Consider the following 19156-nt stretch of genomic DNA (forward strand, 5'->3'; position numbering starts at 1 on the left):
AGCAGGTCCAGTGTGTTTGTACCCCTGGCACTCATCACCCCCCCGTCTCATCCTTGCAGCCCCTTCTTTTTGTTTTCAGACACGCTCCTCCTCCTCCCCAGGGTTAAGCTTAATTTCTTCCTCCGTGCAGCACTTCCTATGCTCACTGCCAATGTCTCTCTAGCTGGGCTTCCCCCTTCGTGCACGCAAGGGCGGTGGTGCAGTTCAAGTACTAGCAAAAAAAGACAAAAGAAAAGGTCTGCCTTATCTACAGAGATGGCCGGCTCGCCAGCCGGCCCCTCTGCTTCTCACGTACTCCATCTCAAAAACATTGGTCTTGCATTGATTAAAATCTTCCCTGCAATCACTCCCCCAACCCAACGAAGAGCTACAGCAGTGCGGGACTAACGGTTTCCAGAATAGCAGAGACCTGACTCACCAAGGGAAGAGCAATTTCTAACACGGACAACTTCTGCCTGTTGCCTGTTTGAGGAACTTTGCTGGGTTTTCTACACTTCTGCTAAAAAAGATGTTTCTCCCAGGGGGGAGCAAAGACAGGATCAGTCGGACGGGCTCGTCTCCGACACTCGGTCGGAGCACACAGACGTAGGGGCGAGATCAGATCGTGGCAGAAGCGTTGGGCAAGCACAACGCAGCACCCCGGCGAGGTGAAGTCAGTGCAGGAGCTGAACGTTTTCCCTCTGGTTTCCAAAGACTTGGCAAGGCTGAGCCTTCACGTGACACCTCCGCCGGAGGCACCCACGGTTCAGGAGGGCGGGTACACATGACTCATAAGCTCTTTTGAAATAGGGTATTTATTTTCTTCTCCAGAAAGGGTCTTAAAGGAGGAACCTCCTCTCCAAGAGCTGTCTCCGGCTTGGTGGTTTAAGATAGGAATGGAGGGTGACCCCTCTGCTTCCCGTGGAGGAGCTGGAAAGCATCAATCCAAAGTGTGTTTATCAGAAAGAGCCCAGGCTCACCTTATCACGCTGAAGATGGGTGTACCCTAACAAGGCTCTGACATGAGCAATGGGGGAACGAACAGGACTGCAAGAGCCAACATCGGGGCTCCGAGCAGAGGCAGAGCTCTTGCACCAGCTCCGGATGCACCTCCTGAGGCAGTGCCTTCCTCCGGGGGTGGCTGGGAGGCCAAGCTGGGATCCAGAGGAGCGTTCATCCCAGCAGGATCACATCGATGCTCCAGAGTGAGCTCTTCCCTCTGCTTTGGGTATGCCTGGGGTCTGGAAGGCCAGGTCTTTAGGATGCCTAGGACTCTTACGGGGAGGGCATCAAAGATTCAGGTTTAGCACACCTGCTTGTTGTAGCCTGCAGACTACCAGGGGCTCTCGCGGCAGTAAAGAAGCTGTGTGCTGGCAGGTAGTCGTCACCCAACACTAAGAATGTCCCCGTATTCCCCCCAAAAATCGAAGAACTACAGCCAGGTTCAGACCTTCACCTATTACTAGAAACAAACCCTTAACGCAGGGAAAAGCCTTACCAAGACACTCCATCAATCTTTCTCATTTACTATTGAAAACTTTAAGTGCCCCCCTCTCGCTAGACTGGCAATACAAGCAATGAACCAATATCAACAGCTGAGTTATTCAGGGCTTTGTGTTATTCCTGTCTTCAGGTAAAAATATTTATGAGCTTCCAGGTCCCAACAGACATTCCCAGGTCTTTCTTTGCAAAGCCCTTCCCTCCACTGACGATAGGATTAGTCCCTCCTAGGGATTACCAGCCACATCCTACATATCAAGCCGATGCCCGAGGACACGTATCCTGCATTCATGCCGGCCAAGGGAGGTACTCATGAGCGGATGAGATCCAAAAAGGAGTTGGGGATGAGACAGGATGGATTCTCCCCTTATTTCACAATGCAGACATGCCTCTTACTCTGCCAGTTTAGGGAACAACAACAACAAAAAAGTAAAAAACCCCCCTCATTCTGAACAGCCCCGACAGTGCCAAAAAGATAAGCGCCTCTCCAGGAGAGGCTCAAGAGATACCCTTCCAGTAAATGTCCTAACACAATAGGAATGGTCTCTGGGCTAATCTCTGGCTTTGAGCAGATCAAGGCTCTGACTCAACACCCCACCCTTAAGAGCAAGTCTAATGAAGCACAAACCCTCCAGCAGCAGGATGCAGAAGGTGGGTGCCTGGAGGCAGCGTTGCTGGTGGCTGACACCTCCAGCAGTGCTGCAGAGAAGCTGGCAGCGTGGAGCGATGGGCACGTCCACCAGAACCCACGTGTGGATGGGGAATAAAAAGTCCTTTTCAGGAGGAGTTACCCTTCGAGATACGGGTGCTAAGTAGGAACCTGGAGCCTGCTTTACGCTGAAATGTTGTTCTTCACTGCTCTCAGTATTTTTTTGTGTCACTGTTACCTCCAAGACCTGCAAGACGGAACGGATCTCCATCGCGCGAGCACTGCAGTAATAAAAGTCTCTGTCTGAAGAGCTCATAGCCAAGTGAAAGGGATGAGAAAAGGGACAATGCAGGAAAAGCGTAAACCCAGCAACGGTGAGATGGCGGTGAGCAGCAAAACCAGGCAGCCCTCGTTTTGGCCAAGCAAGCATTTTCTTTTCCATACATCAGAAATCTACAGACATTTTCTATTCTATACATACAGAGATGATGTCTAAGACAATCTAGAAAAGGATAATGTGGTGATTTTGTAAGTGTAAGGAAAACATCTTTAACATGTAGGGACAAAGTCAGGTGGGGCATAGCCCTTCCATCCGCAGAGTCCCAGGCTGAAAATACACTCATGTCAGATAAACATCCTGATTTGAACAGGTAAGGAAGAAAATATTCTTCCTATCACTGTTAAATTTGATCATTTATCTCCGTTATCAGCCTGGCATTTGCAGATTAGCTCCCAAGTAACAGCCAGTTCATCAGTGCAGGAGCACGCTATTTCTGAAGTGAATCAGAGCATGCTGTCACTGCGCTTGTTTATTATTCTCCGAGCACTTTTTGGGTTAAAGTATGAAAAACGGGGGGGGCCACACGACAGACGGACATCACTGTTCAAACCCAGACACTGCGTAATGCTTGTGATTCAATCATGATCTGTAGCAGCCCCTGTCATCCTGGCTCTCCAGCCTCCCATCGCTCCTCCGGCATGGCTCTGGTTTCATCTGCAGCATCAGCTACTACTTCAGTCGTGAGCAAAACCTGCTCATCGCACCGAATTACCCAGCAGAGTTTTCGAAGACTTAAATTCCAAACACACACCTGAAAGCCAGCGTCAAGCGAGGAGACATTTGATCACAAGCACTTGTAATAACCCCTTTGTGGTCCCGTGTTAATCCAAAATTTCACAATATTTCGTATTATCATTCAGTATCAGGAAAAGTCTGACAAAGTCTTGCCAGTGATAGGAGAAAACACTCAAAGTACAATTTTACAGTCACTTCTAGTTAAGTTTTTTATCTCTATCAACTACATTGAATACTGGCCTACGAAACTCAAGCACTCCCATTGCGGTGAAGCTCCGTTTCTCCCCAAACGCGGCATTGGGACAGAAAAGCAGGAGTGCCGCAGCATGGTAACAGGAGTTTGAGCCACGTAGGGACCATCCTTCTCTTAGTACTACACCACAACTTCAAAATCCTCCATTTTAATACGTTGACGTGTCCCACAGGATCAAAAGTAATCACAGCCAGGCTGAACAGTATGATCAAGCCTTTAGTCTGTGGCCTACATTTCTGCATTAAATAATAAATACCTGGCACTCCGCATAGTTTCCAGTGCATCTCACTGAAATCACTGGCTTCTTTTCCACGCGGTAACACTCAGGTATTAATAGCCACATCTTTAGAAGCCTTTGCTAATTGTGCTGCTCTCAGTTTAAGGTACTTTTTTGCTAGAGGGAAAGGATTAGTTAGGATTTTTAAGCTCACAAAATGCTAATGCATATTACAAAGGTACCCCGAGGAACTCTGTTCTAAAAGGTGTTTAAATCCTATCGTTCATTAACCTCAAAATAATTTGGGAGGGGGGCGAGCTCCACAGACCAACAGATCAGCAGTCCCCACGTGAAGTCCCGCGGAGAGGTGCTTCTGCAGGAGGCCAGTCCCATGCCAGACACACGGTTCGAGCATCTCTCTCCACCGCAGCTTAAAAGATGAACCTTTCCTACCCAAAATTCATGAACGTGAATTCTCTGGACCCAGTTATTTCTGCTGCTGGCACTTACCAGCCGGTCAGCCCCGGGCTCCAGCTTAACTTCAGCACTAACGGGACGGGATGCATCATCTACTGCAGGATCAGGGGGTGATGCTTCACCAAGAACTATCAGCCCCTGGAAAAGAGGGAAGGGAAGAGGAATTAACTGTGGGTCCTTTGGTCTCGGCAGGGAAACTGCGCATCCATTGTCCCCCAGAAACTACAACCGCTGCATGGCAAGGCTTGCATTCCCACCGCATTTTTCAGACATGATGCCAAACCGAATCCCCTGCTGCCTGGATTTTCCTGACATCTAAGCTGAACTCGGGAGGGGGAAGGACAGTGGTTGAAGCCAGATCACATGCCTTAATAGTAGATCACAGCCCATTAATAGCAAACGCTTAGCTCCCTCTCGGGCAAAACTGCTGAAACGCCATCCCACTTCCCACCCCGTCCCCTCCTCCCGCAGGCGCGGAGGTCCAGCGAGCTGCACGCCAGCAAAACCAGCGAGAACGTCGTGCTGGAGCGCGGAGTAGGAAACGACCGCTCTCGTTGTACAAAGTGGAACTCGCCACCGCAGCCAAGCAAACAATTTGGAGCGGGTGCCAAAAATCTACAGTCAAACTTGTTACTCTGAGCAGATTTTTTCAAAGAAGTGATACTCGCAAAATTCATTAAGGAAAGAAAAACACTGATAAACAAGCCATTGTTGTAAACCTAGCAGGACAAAGCACGGTGGCAGAACACTGTTTATCAGGCTTAACATATGTTGTCCTGTTTACGTTTTACTCTAAGTGAAGCTTACTCTAAAGGCACGACTGCTTTCTCTCCGAACAACACAAAGTAAAAGAAAATCTTTAGAATTACGCATATTCTGAGCAATATTATAACAAAGCAGGCCAAAACGTGCAAGGGATTAGAGTGTTGCCGGAACCTACAGGCCACGAATGTAGTCCGGGACAAAGACAAGCCAGAACAAGTTTGCATTTGGTCAAACAAGGAACTATGGAAAGGGCTGCTCAGCTAAAGAACGGGCAGATCAGTCATTTGAAAACAATGCTGGAGGTTGCACCGTACGTCAGAAGAAAGTGAGCCTGGAAGGGAACCCGGACATGTTATCTGGAGAGAGCTACAAGGGACCTTCAAAGTCCACAACCGACGCCACGGCACGTGGCCATGGAAGTTGCTCATAAGGTTGATCTTATGCCTTGACACAATTTTCTATACAAAAAATCGGTGGCTTTCCAGAAAGACAGTGGTAGCCCATAGTTCAGAGATACTTTAAATAAACAGTTCATAAACTAAACGCAGCTGTATGTGGCCTCTGACCAGCCATGAGGAAGTAGTCGCTTCTAGAATAAACATGATGACGATTTTCTAGAGCTTTCTGCCATCCCAGAAGGATGCTGAGTGGAGGAGAGAGGCTGAAGTCTAAACTCAATTAAATACCGCTGTGCTTTTCCTCTACTCTTGAAAGATGCCTCCCTGAAAGTAACCCACCACATTTTGCCATTGCTTCTAGAAACATCTTCAGGCATGCTTCAGCAAAGAGGTCGTCGTCTCCAGATGTCAGGTGTAGGAGACAGCAGACATGAAAAAAGGGAGAAACTGGGACTGAATGCAAAACTGGAACCAAGGAAACTTGCTTCCCTTTGACGCTCCGGAAAGCACCTGGGCTTCTCATTTGCTCAGTGAGAGAAGGAGATGGGGAAGCACGGGCATCAGGAACAGAAACAGCCACCAAGGCCGTCTGCCTTCAGCTTAAAGGCAGAGTATAAATGGAGCTGCTCTATGCCTTAGGAAGGAGCAGTAACTAATTCTATATACCATGGGTATTTGTTTAGAAGTATGTCCCTTCAGCGGTGACTTTGAAGCAGAGGCAATGTTAAGGCAGCCTTCCCGTGACAGTCACACATTCGGTTTGGTGTCCTTGTCCAGAAGCTGAACTGCCCAAACCTACCGTGCACATCAGCCGTCCTCTCCCAGCCCACGAGACAGCTTCTACGGACCTACAGACCTGCAGGTTGGACGGCATCCTCCTGCTGAGGGCTTCTGCTCTCTGCTTTGCTTTTAAGAGTTTTAAATCTCCTGTTATTTACGCACTTCTGAACAACAGAGAGGAATTAGAAGGGCAACATCTCTTTCAGGAAAGGGAAAGGAGCAGCGCATCTGAATCATTCCAAGGTCACACAATACTTGCGTTTCAGCAGCGTTCTCCAGAACAAGAGAGAAAAGGAAAGCCCCTTCCGATATTTATGGGTAAGTTTGCTCTTCTTTACTCCTGTTTTTATCACTAATTATGGTATTAATGAGAAGTCAATCGTGCAGGTCTCAGACAGAGGTAGATCTCAGATGTCTCAGTCCTGAATAGTCAGCAGCTTCTGCCAAGGGACTAACGGGCGAGGAAGAGGACTGACACACATGAAGACACACCAGGAAGAGACTGAGTGTCCTAAACAGTCCCGCAGAGGACAGCAGCACCTCTTATCACGCCCTAAGCCCGACACACCGCTGCAGACCCAGGAAATTCACGTGAGCGCTGCAAATTCTTCCAGCAAGAGGCTCCTCCTAACTCCCATCCCACCCTTCCCATCACTCATTTCTCTTGACTTGGCGGCTCCGACCAGAGCACAGCCCTCCCCACGGGATGGGCTGCACACAGATCAGACCAAAAGCTCAAAGGGAACCGAGGGAACCCATCTCAGGTGGTCTGGGCACAAGTCAAACCTGAGTCTGCAGAGACGATGTGCACAACAACCCTGTCTTTAAGGAGTTTCGGTCACTGTGTTTCAACCAAGCCTGTTACAACAAAATTCCTGCAGGAGCCTTTCATCTTAATTTACCTCTTATTCTGTCTAAGAGCGAAACTCGTAAGAGACATAGAAAGAGGGAAGAAAAAAAAAAAAAGCTGTTTGTTCCTTTCCAAATATGGAGCATCTGCCACCCACACAGGCAGGGAGGTGCAAAGACTCTGCGTGGGGGGACACACCAGCACCGCGCCACACCCCATCTCAAAAAGGCCCAACAAAACACATTGGTGAAAAGAAACAAAACCACCTTATTGCCTTCACGGACATCCAGTCCCTTAAATTAACTGTACACGCTCTCCCAAACCAATACAAAATTGAAGGCACAACAGCCCACTACTTTTAAGCTCCAAAAACGCAGCACTTCACAACTAACTCTGAACACAGGCTCACTGATTTGTTGTTTTCCTCCGCATCTCGCCAGGCTCCGACTGAGCCGATCCAAATGTGCTGGAAAGAGAATTACTGCTGAGACACTTGGGCAGCAGTGTACCTTCAAAAGAGAGGGTTATTTTCAACTGCCTGGCCCTTCTCTTGCTTTGATTTGACAAAACAATGCATCTTTCTGGAAGGGTACACTGGGATGTGAACTTTAATACATAAAGGTAATTAACCTAAAATAAAAAAATAAAAAGAAGAGTAGCAACTTTTGAGTTCCTGCAGCAGCTACATTTTAACCTCCTTAAGGCCAAATAAGCTGGAGTTAAGTTATGTTGATAGAAAAAACAAGGTGTCTCCAAATTCTTTAATTGTTGTCCTTGGACAATTTGAAGCCAAATCCATTCCAACAAGACTCTTGTATTACTGAAGCACACGATCATTTCTCTAGTCTCCTATATTTGTCCCAGGCTGCTTTTATGAATCTCACTCCGAGTTCTTCATTGATGAAAACCGAACACGTTTTACAAGGCATCCTTGAGCTCAACGACACCAAGACAACGACAGCTGGGTGCAAGCGGTGATCTCCATCAAGTCCTATCAGAAAGATGGGAGTATTTGATACTCACTTTCTCATTCAGTCACTACCAAATCCACACCATGTGAACTCCTCTGCCACTGCAAGTAGCATGCTTCATCTTAAATTGATGTATTGGGTTATCGCAGTTGAGGAGGTTTCGTTTGAACAAATCCAAAAAGATGACATCCTGTTTTCTGAAACCTCAGATGTACTTTTCAACTTTGACACAACACCGTGCCATTCTCCATTCAGACCTAGAGACTGCAACCTTAGATAAAAACCTTAGGTGGGATGCTTGTAGTCATTACCAGGCCATTTCACGACCCTGTCGAGTGGTCCTCATCTAGTGAAAGCACTGAATCTTCCACTTCATTAATGAGCTTTCTCATTTCTTCCATTACTTAACTTCTAGTGTACAAATGTTTAGCTATTTTGTACTGAGAAACCATCTTGCGTGATGGGCTTTCTTAAGACAGAAGGAAGGATTCTTTCTGAAACGGGTTCATTAATTTGACATACAGTCCGCCTCCCAGAAGCCCGTCGGCTCTAATCTCAGTAACGTATTCCGTTCAGCAAGCCACGCTCTCCCACCCAGTCATTTATAGCCCTCACTCACTCAATTAGCCCCTTTTCCTACATCGCTGCATACAAGCCCAGCCTCCCTCGCCTGCCCATCCTTTCTACCCGCCTGGAAGCCTCTCTCCCCGCCGCCCCCAGAGAACCACGCATGTTGGGAAAAGCCTTTGCCAGACTCTGAATTCCTGAGGATCTGGAAGTTGATGCAATACCACGAGCCTCCTTGCCACAAACTCCAGACATTCCTCCCTCCAAGGTCTGACATTTAGACATGCATGCCTGAACAAGTTGATAACAATTCCTTCCTCATCCCTTCTCTGCTCTCCCCCATTCTCCTGTCATCTGAGACCAAGTCTGAAAAAAATAATTCCTTCCACAGAGAAAGGTCAGCACCTAGAAACAGTCTTTTTTATGATACAGACTCAATTTTAAGCCAGTGCTATGTGATAGCATCTGAAGTTAACTTCCTCCATCGTCCCCTCCCTTCCCCAGTTAAGTCTGTTGTCACGTTGTTCCTTATCCCTATCTTCAGCTGCTCCCAAAAAGTTTTTTTCTTAAAAACAAAAAAATCAAATAAAAAAGAGAAAGGCTCAAATAATGGGGAACAGCAACACAGATGCAAAAGCAACAGTTTTGTTCAGTACCCAAAGACTGACTTTAAAGTAAGGTATTGCTCTCTTCGTGTTACCGTATTGAACCAGGGAAAAGAATTACACCCAGCCTGTGTCACATAGCATTACAATTAGTCACAAATGTGCAATATCCTTTTTGAGAGATGCAGGAGGGGAAAAAAAGCATCAGACTTTGCACACCCACTCTCCACTGCATCAGAAAATAGAGTCATGAGGAGGCAGAGAAAGCAAAATCACACATATCCAAACGCACTCCTGGTCCTCACCTTATTGGCTCTAATCTGCTTGTAAATGTCCGTTTGCTGCCGGATTCGGTATTCCAGGTCTGAGACGTGGGCTTGGAGCCAATTCCAGCGACTGACGATGGCTGCACGGTCTGCTGCCCATCTCCACTCTGCCCTTCGCCTCCTGGAAAAACAGAGAGGGGAAGGGGGGATTATTTCGAGTGTGATTTTAATTATACAGCCCACAAAAAACCTAGCAGAACTGACAGCTAGATCAAAAGCCACATACTGAATGGCACGACTGATACCATCTAGCCACTGCTAATAATTACCAACCGAACTACAGACATGCTATAAAAGCCATGCCTCCGCAGAGCAATATTAAAACAACTTTTGGTACCCTGTGATTGAAGTTCTGCCTATGCAAGCATTAAAATTTTATTCCACGCTTAGCTGAACCAGCCGCTCCAGTCCTACCTGGCCACATCTGCCAGACCCACTTTTCCAAGTCTCGGAGAAAACAAAACCCATCTGCCCTCCTTTCCTCGACACAGCCTGTTTCAAAACAGACCTCTGTCATCAGTCATGATGCCTAAACACCAGCGCGGACCAAGCGGCCACAATTAGAACTCGGTGGCAAGTTTCACAACATGCCATCCTTTGGTTTTAAGAGTAACCACTGTTCGGGGACGAGCAACAGAGCTAACAGCACCTTGCACAAGCTGCTCCCCTGCAATGAGGTGTTGCAAAGGAAAGCGGGCAACAGTAAACTTCATTTCTGCATCTGATGCCTGGACCAAGCTAACAAAGAAGCCAGGAAAAAACATCAGAAAATTACAAAGTGAAGAACTCCTCCGGATCTCCGGGGCTCAGAGGCGGCGAGCACGTGTGGGTGCATGGGGGGAACCCACACACTCTGCAACTCTTGACTGATTTCCTACCTTCTTTATCTCTGTTGCAAACACAAAGTACGGTTCTGCAGGAACATAAATACGCTTTCACTAGTGCATGGACTACACCGTTGCATTTTACGGTCAACTGCTACAAAACCACCCTTACTACTGCACTCCAGGGCAGAAAGGAGCACATGGAAATCCATGGCTCCACTCTCCCACATTAAAAGCCATAATATTATGAAAATATACCCAAAGCATCCAGATTCCAGTGGATAAATATGAAGGTTACCCAGAAAGGAAGAAAACCACAACATGGTGTAGAAACAAAGCATCAGCAGAAAGCGCCTGCGCAAATCCAGTGCCACCGCACAAAGCCTTTGCCACATCTGGATGTTTGGCAATTAAGAAATTAATCACAAAATAATTCCCTTTGCCCATCTCCCCCTCCTTCTGTAGCATTTCTGAACCCAGCGAGAGCACACGGAGCAGAGGAGCCACAGAAATGCCCAGATTTTTCTTCCAAAAATCTAACCAAGAAGTCTTCTGCTGAGATTAACCCCTTTCAAAGCTGAAACCGGCCCTTACAGCAAAAGCAGCGCTGGTAAATGAGATTTACTACTGAAGCACCCCCAGCTGCCGAGATGGTAAGGAACAGCAATGATCAGGTTCTTAGAAAAATCTACACCTCTTAGCATCTGCCCTTATCTAGGGGTGCTGCTACCAAATGCACTCGGCAAAACAAAACCAAAAAAAAGGCAGCAGGGTTACGACAAGTTTCAAATCAACTAATAGAAATACCCTGAAAAGGAGGAGTTGGTTCCTTTGAACTGCAAGGGAAACCCACACATTTAAAACAAGACACGTTCTCCGTATTCTTCCTGGACCTCCTGGCTGCGTGGGCGACATCTCTTCAATGCCAATTTAGACGAGGCCAGGTTTCCACCAAAACGGGCAACGGTAGCTGCTGCCTACGGTCCTCCCAGCCCTCTCCAAGACCATTTCCCAAGCACTTTTAGGAGCTGAAGTCCTCCTCTCCAGAATATTTCCTTGTGTAAAGTGCCTGCTCTATTTTGGTCAACGCTGACCTTACATTTGGTGGAAATTTTAATATTTATTGTAGACGGATGCCACAGCAAGACCAGAATCTTAATCCTCCATCGGTTACGGTGAGGATACAGCCAGCAGAGCCCGAGACAAAAGGCGGCCAAGGCAGCTGAGCACCGGGGCTGGGTAAAGGTCTGATGTACCCTACCAGCAAGGCCGAGTGACCACAGGGTTAATCTGATTTACAACGGGCTGAGCAGTTGCCAACACCACCCCAACATCACCCGATCACGCAGCTCTAATCCAGATCTCTGGCCCAGTCATGCATTACTCTGTTCCAAGAAGGAGAATGCCTTGCAAGCTTTACGGTCCCTCCTCCCCCCCCCACGAGGGATTCTCTACTCTGAGCCTAAATGGCACAAAATTCCCTCCACGACACCGGAGGGTAGAAAAGCGGTGTTTGGGAAGCAGATCTCCCTTATCTCATGGAGACGTTTCTCCGAGCATCGCTGGAAAGGCAGTGATGCTCAAACTCAATCACCTGCAAGATCGACAGCGTAGTTTCCCGCAAGAACACGTTACTTCTCTGCCAGCCAAGTTTCAGTGAAATTTTACCATACCCTCATTTCAGAAGCTAAGAACAATTTTACTGGAGAAGACCTCTTCTTTTTTTAGAGCTGCAATGGCTGTGTCTGCTTTTATGGCATCTTCAGCATCTGTGGATGCAATAGACTATCAGGATCCCTTGAAAGTTTAGCACTCTCAGCCAGACCTCAGCAGGTTTCAGTTTGCTCTCTGGGGATCCACGTAGCACCGGGAATTGTTTTTAGAAATATCAAAAGCTGCTGAGAGCACCTCCAAACTGCCAACTCCCTTGTTTGCCTCCGCAACGTTACAGAGCACCTATGCCTGCTGGAACGATACTGGCCTGCCCCATTCAATACATCTCATTCTTTTGCTCAGATTACACAGAAATCAAGATGTAAGTATAAAAACCACCTTACGCCCATTTAGATTCCTAAGTGACACGGCAGCGTAAGCAGCAGCAGATCTGCTCTTCACCTTAAAATCAGGACACATCCTACCCCAGAAAAACCCACTGGATTTAAACCAAAAATAACCCAAGAAAGCGAAACGCAGGAACGTATACTTCATCCTCTGACACCCTGCGGCATAGGTGGAGGAGGGGAAGATACATAATGATGGCTCAGCCACACTTTCCAAAACAGTATTGAGCGTAGTGTGGTCCTCTATATTTAGAATTAAGCCTTTTTCAGTGCCTGTTCAATTATACCCTGTGCCGCGATGTGTTGTCAGCAACATGGATGTCTTTTCCCCATGTCGATCAGCTTCCTTGGCTTTGTTCTCTACACAAATCTTTTGCAAGCACAATTAATTTTCTCAGCTAGCTCTAGAAAAGTAGCAACCACGCACAAAATACAGAACCCTGAAGACGCTGCAGTCACCCAAAACCTCAACCAAACACCTCGCTCCGGAGGGGGACAGAGAAACCCGCTTCCTTTCTTTCTAAACACGAGGGACTTTAACACGACAATTAATAAAAGAGTTTATTGCACTTGCCCAAAACAGGACTTGGATTAAGCTGAAGATGATGACTGAAGAGACGGCCAGATGGTTACTGAGAGCCGTGTGGCTGCACGGCTCGTCTTGAGAGCGGTCCTGTGCTTCGAGAGGCGAAGCCGGGGCGAGGAGTAACGGCGGCAGCGGCAAAGCAGTTAAATCCCGCATCCTCCAAGGGAAAGCGTTCAGCGTGCCGCTGCATGCGTGTGCTCGGTGCCGCTGCAAGCGCTTGCCTAAAATAGGCTACGGAGGAGGGCACGGGATAGCCCCTCCAGCTGGGACAGCAGAGTTAGCTCATGAAACAGCACAGGGAATAAATTATTTAGGAGCCTGATCCTTTTAAAATAAAATTTCCTAGGTAGATTCATCCCTCTTCTGGGATGAGCGGCCTCAGCGGCGAGAGCCGCCCCTCGCCCAGCTGGCCTGGCACTCGGCTTGACCGACAAGGACAGCGTCCTGCAAACTTAAGCAGATGGTGCTTATTGTAAATACTGCGTGCGTGCAGAATTAGCAGCCTTACCTCTCTCCTCACGCGGAGGGAACCTGCATGTGTCCGAGAGGTGCCCGAGAGGGCCGGGAGGCTGGGATGGAGGAGGAAAAACAAGCGGGGAGCTGAGCCAAGCTCAGCCCGCAGGGTTATGAAGGCTGCGGGGTTTCACGGGAAGGGGGTGAGGGAAGAATGGGATCCCCCTCCCCATCTGCAGGAGAAGACTTCAAATCCTGCCCTTTGTGGCTGTAGCCTCAAACTGGCACCAACAGCTCCTGCCCCGCGGTGCCGGGCTCCCAGATGTACCGTGCCGTGCCCGTCTCTCCAACAGAAAGGCAGCCTTTAGGAAACTACAGGAAGAAATTTTATCAACACAGTAAATTCTCAGAGGTGAACACTTCTTCCTAAAAACCAGTCGTTAGTTTAATACGACTGCAGAAGGGGAGGCGGGGGGAATAAAAATCCCGTTTTACATCAGCCCAAGTCCTTGGGGTGGGCTCCAGTCCTTCCCTAAGTAAAAACCAGGCAACGATGGGTTCAAATCAGTTCTCCTAAATGGCCAAGTCAACTCCAGAAAACAAAACCCAGCAGCCAGGTGCTCCTGCCAGGCAGCAGCGTCCCCGTTTCAGAGGCAGAAGAGCCAAGGGGACAGCAAGGTGACCGCCTGCCGCCGGCCCGGTGAGCTGCCCAGGGGCAGGGCCGGCACGCACCGCAGAGCTTGGCTTCGGCTGCTCCAGAAAGGGGTGTGGGCTCTCTCGCTTTATTATTCCTTCTTAACAAGCAATATAAATACAGCCCTGCCAATGAACACAGCAACACCTCGGTCGATGCACTTCCATCGGTACGACCCGTGCCAGACCCCGTTCAGTCATCTCAGCAGTCAAGGTGCCGTAAAAGCTGTACAAGCTCCATAGAGATAAGCCCTCCCTAACAAAACCTCCGCCTAGGATACGTGCTAAAACCAAGCCTATGTATAAAAATCAAGTCAAAGCTGTCCACAAAGCACTTCTGGGTGAAGATGCACAGGGATCTTTCCACTTCCAAGGAACGGCATGGTACACCCATGCCCTCCTCCCACGAGCAGGTTTTACATTATTGCCTTAGAGAAAATTCAGGCCCATGGGAGTTCCCCGCTGCCGGTTGGTTTTATACCCAGCAAGTCCTAGGAAACACACGTTCATTTTTCTTCTTCTGGACCTCAGAGCAGCTGCGTTCCCTCCCTCCACCATGCAACCGGTGGCAAGGAGCCCGTGTCGGCCGTCAGTCCATCTTGCTTTCCACCACGTCCGTGCAGCTGGATGCCAACGGGGCGGACAGAGGTGGCACCAACAAACCGAGGGAATGAGAGATGAGCAGAATTATTTTTCACCGGGAGATTGCGCTACTAAAGGCCCAGCTGCAAAGTGAGCGGAGCAGATCCACCAGCTGCTGCTAAACCATCCTGATAATGACACGGAGCGGCACCGAAAAATGAAGTTAAAAGATTTCAGATGGGAAAGTTGGAGGCTGAGGGGGAACTACGTATCACAACCACTTCTAGGAGTCAGCAGTAATGAATGAGAAGCAGCCGCGGGGGTCTGAAGTGAGATTGTTTCTGCCACCCAGAGCACTTCAGCAAACCCAAATCATCTTGATGTTAAATGAGGAATAAAAGGTCGCGCTGGAAGAAAAAGAATCAATGCCAGGAAGAGAGAGAAATGCGACACACAGAAACAGCGAAAAACTTTTCACGCAGCCAAGCTGCCTGTGTGGTGAAACAGCAATGGGAGAGATTCACCGTAAGCCAGAAAACGCTTTTGGCAACGAAGCACGAGCCCGCGGCGAGCTGCACAGCGTTACCGGCTCTGCGGCACCCCAGCCGCCGTGCCGGGCAGAGGGCCGGGGAGCCGGCACACCCCGGGGCATGCGGTGGATCTGAGTCCTCGGCTCTGACACCGCCGGCCTCTCCCTTCCAGCCAAGATACAGATGAATGCTGCAACAGGAGGCAATACGCTGCAGCATTCCAGGCACTTTCCATACGGTTCCCCAGCTCCACTATTTACTGGCACATACCCAGGGGCTTTTCTGTCCCCTGAAACGCAGTCACCTACCAACACAGAGGCCACTCCGTATTTACTCTCCCCCTTCCTATGCAGCTTTCGATGGAAGAAATCACCAAAGACCACCAGGTCTGGTTCAAAGCCCCAGATTTCAGGATCTCCTCCCAAGAGACACACAACCTCAGCCTCTCTCACCTGGCAGAGACCAGCCAGAAAGACGTTAGCCGATGGCATGTACAAGGCTCACCATGGCATTAGGTCAGACCCCAAGAGGTACAGCACAGGCTATTTCTTCAATAAGACAATTAAGTATCTGTCCACCAAATGAGGCTTCAGTATTGGGAAGGAGGAGATGACCAGACGCCAGATGACCCACAACTGGGGCTCCACTTTGACGATTCCGAATGTGCCGTGGTTTGGGGAGAAGGATTTAGCCTCTAGCACCTGGCCAAGACACAGCAGGGTCAACGTTTTGGTATCTGAGGGAGAAGGGAGGGAGTGGAGGCTGTAAAACAATGTCTCAGGGAGTTTTCCCTGCAAGACTGTCTGCACTGAGCTGGTTCTTCACGGAGGTCTCCATCGTGATCCACTCCGGTGCTGTATGGCCAAATTCTCCTTTTCTTGGCTTGTCCAATCCCACCCCTGGCACTGACCTGCTGGAGTCCCACCCCAGCCTTTCCCACCAAAGGCACGGCCCACACTGAAAACCCGGGGTTGTGCTGGAGCCACTGTCCACGTTCAACTCCTGTGGGTCTACCAGGCTTCGGATCTGTCGGGGGGGTTTGTCAAAGCAGCATGCTGGGTGCTACTGGTTTGCCATGAACTGCTCCTAACATCCCAGCTGGCTGGCTCCGGATTGATAACAACCCACTTTTGGCCTCATATCGCCCTTCACGCACTTATCCTCTCCCCGAGGAACCAGGAAGAAATACACGTGCGAGATCTCATCATCACTTAACACACATCTCTCGGACTGCACCAGCCAATCTGCAATTGCAAGAAGCCACAGTCCCATCCCAAATTTTGATTTTGCTCCAAAATCTCTGCATACGCTGCCTTCCTCTTTCCCAGCTCTGTACTCAAAGCATCCCACCCCTGCCAAAAACGCTCAGAGGTGCACTTTGTGCCTTCCTGAGAGCTGCCCAAGTACCAGCACTCGATGCAATTCACTGTTCTTAACTAGGAGAGGGATCTCGCTGCCAGCTATAGCAAACAAAAACGGGGCTCACCAGACCTAAGTTCCCATTTCCACCTGGGATCTTCAGCAGGGACAAAACTTGCCAAGACACCACAAAAGCGGTTTCAAATATGACAGTTTATGACATTCAGCTGTCAACACTATTAAAGGGCAAACCATCCACATTAATTCTGCATGCTTTCCTTGCATTACCTACCACAAGGCAGCAGCTCCAGGGCAAAGTTCAGCAGCGCGAATGCAATGCAACGCTTCGTGTCCGTACTGGTGCAATGCCTACTCCTGAACAACAGTGAGATGCCAAGAGAAATCTCACGGTTAAATCAACTCCTGTTGATTCATCGAAAACTGGAAAACATTCAGCGTTAAAATCAGGTTAAAAAAAAAGTTTCCCATCCCCTTTCTCTGCTCATCTTTTGAGGGGCTCAAATGCCAGTACTGAAAATAAAGTGAAATACTGGGACACTTGCTGTTAGAGACCGTGTTAGCGACAGCACTACCATTGCTCACACACCCTGGAAACCTAGGATATGCCCAAGGAAAAAAGCCATGTGCTCTGCTCACGTATACAATTCAGACAACAAAAATCTAAGCGTCATCCCCGATGCGCTACACAAATGCAACTTTTTCAAATACTCTCACGATCTTGAATTGCGCCTCACTAAAGAAGAAAGAGATGTGCACCCAACTCAGCTGCTATTTTCCAGTTTGCTCCCGTCCCCATATATTCTTTAGGTTCATCCCGCAGACCAGCAAGCTTTTCTATTTTTTGTTTTAGACCAGTGCAAAACCAGATCGATGGGTGGAGCGAGAGTTAAACTCTGCCAAACACACGCTTGCACGACAGCTCCAAGGGAGGAAGAGAAAACCCCACGAGCGCTCAAGAACAATCTCATTAGCTGATCATAACATTTCTGCCTGCGAAGAAGCCAAAGCGAACAATTTGTTCAGCTGAACGCCCGCCCCCACCCTCCGGACAGAAACATCAGCTTCTGAAGGGCTCTTCTATTCGCAGCGTGTGCTCGGCACTCATCTAAATCTAGTTCAAACCTCAACTCGCTTCATTCATTCCCGTATTCAGAAAAACCGAAGACCTCTAGAGGCCGGGAGTAAAGAGTTTTACTTCCACTGTTCCTCCTTGAAAAACCCCCACTGCTCGGGGGAAATTTGTGAGCCCAAATCCTAAGGTATTTTGCTGCTGAGCAGGGCTAAGCGAGGATGCCAGGCTTCTGCCCAAGAGAGAGGGCAGCGCTGGCCGGCCGCCCGCAACCCAGGGGCCATGCATCGTTTGCCTTTCAATAAAGCAGATCACAACTGCCCTCCTTTTTGATGATGAGGAACCATCCAAACCACTCCACCGGCCACAGCATGCAGTACTTTGTCTACAGAGCAACCATCACTCGGATCAGGATATGAAAGGTTTGTTTTGGCATCTCTAGTTCGTTTCTAATAAAAAAGAAAAAAAAAAAAAAAAAGAGAGAAGAAAAAAATTGGCCCAGGCCAGCCATTAAAAGATGCCTGAACTCCTGCATAGAAATTACGGCAGGATGAGACCACGCAGCCTGTGGCAACCGCGCACAGCAGAACCCGAATTTCTAACACGCCAGTTGCAGAAACGATGTCAGGCCCAAGGCTCAACACGAGCACGGAGCCGCGGGACCCCCAGCCCCCCCAGCCCAGGCCACACGCCATACTGAGGTTCACTTCTCGCTGCCGCAGCCAAAGCCTTCATCCCAGGCCACTCTCTCGTGGTAGTTTCTCTCCCCAAAATATCCCCAAATCCCTTCCACGCGGAAGGTAAGTACAGCCCAAGGAGCCAAGGAAACCCTTGGACGGGTACAAAACTCAATCCCCAAACAGACCTACAGATGGGGAAACAAAAAGAGGGAAATTAAAAATACCAAAGTGAAACAAGTGCCAAGGCGGGGGGAGGTAGGGGACACAGCGCACACAAAAAACCAAAGCTACCAAACCACCTCCACAGCCCTTCCTGCCTACTAACAGGTTTTACTGTGATTCAGGACAATTTTAGCTCATTTAGAAGCTGCATAACAAAAATATACTTGAATCCACTCTTCCCCTAAAATAACATACCAGGGGATTATTTATGTTGTTGAACATCACCATCTACATACCTCGTATCAGGCTAATCTTAACAAGATTTATACTTCTGAAGTGGCAATGGTTTCAGAAAGCATTCTCAGAAAAGTAAAAAACAAGCCACTCTACCCAATTATCCTTCTTCCCGTAAATGTAATGCTTTGAAAAATAATATATGCCATGTAAGAGGAATTCCAGCAAGCGGGCAGGGACCAAGCCAGCAAATTCTACGGAGATACACACAGACACACGGAGCAAACAAACTGTTCTCGGTTTCTCATCAGTAAACTGGAAATCATTTTATTTACCACTCTTTCTTTTTAGCTCGGAGCAACGCTGCTGGTTGGCGGCACACCATCCGCATCACCTGCAGAAACTTCTAACTAGTCTTTGCACACCCCTGTGCCACGTCTGAGGTCTGGCTGAGCTGCAGAAATGGAGTTAACATCCGAAATCGGAGCGGT

The 19156-nt window shown here is 48.6% G+C and overlaps 1 protein-coding gene across 1 annotated transcript in view; it reads right to left on the reverse strand.

Moving 5' to 3' along the window:
- Window positions 1-19156, reverse strand: part of KANSL1 (KAT8 regulatory NSL complex subunit 1) — a gene marked incomplete at its 3' end in the record, with an annotated part of 66702 nt that overhangs the window by 5868 nt on the left and 41678 nt on the right. Inside the window, exons 2-3 of the mRNA XM_009707923.1 lie at window positions 9392-9533; window positions 4184-4288 (exon numbers count right to left, since the gene is read on the reverse strand). Coding sequence (XP_009706225.1) covers window positions 4184-4288; window positions 9392-9533 — 247 coding nt within the window. The remainder of the gene's footprint in view (window positions 1-4183; window positions 4289-9391; window positions 9534-19156) is intronic.

The sequence above is a fragment of the Cariama cristata genome, unplaced genomic scaffold (assembly GCF_000690535.1).
Source record: "Cariama cristata isolate BGI_N322 unplaced genomic scaffold, ASM69053v1 scaffold13549, whole genome shotgun sequence".
NCBI lineage: Eukaryota > Metazoa > Chordata > Aves > Cariamiformes > Cariamidae > Cariama > Cariama cristata.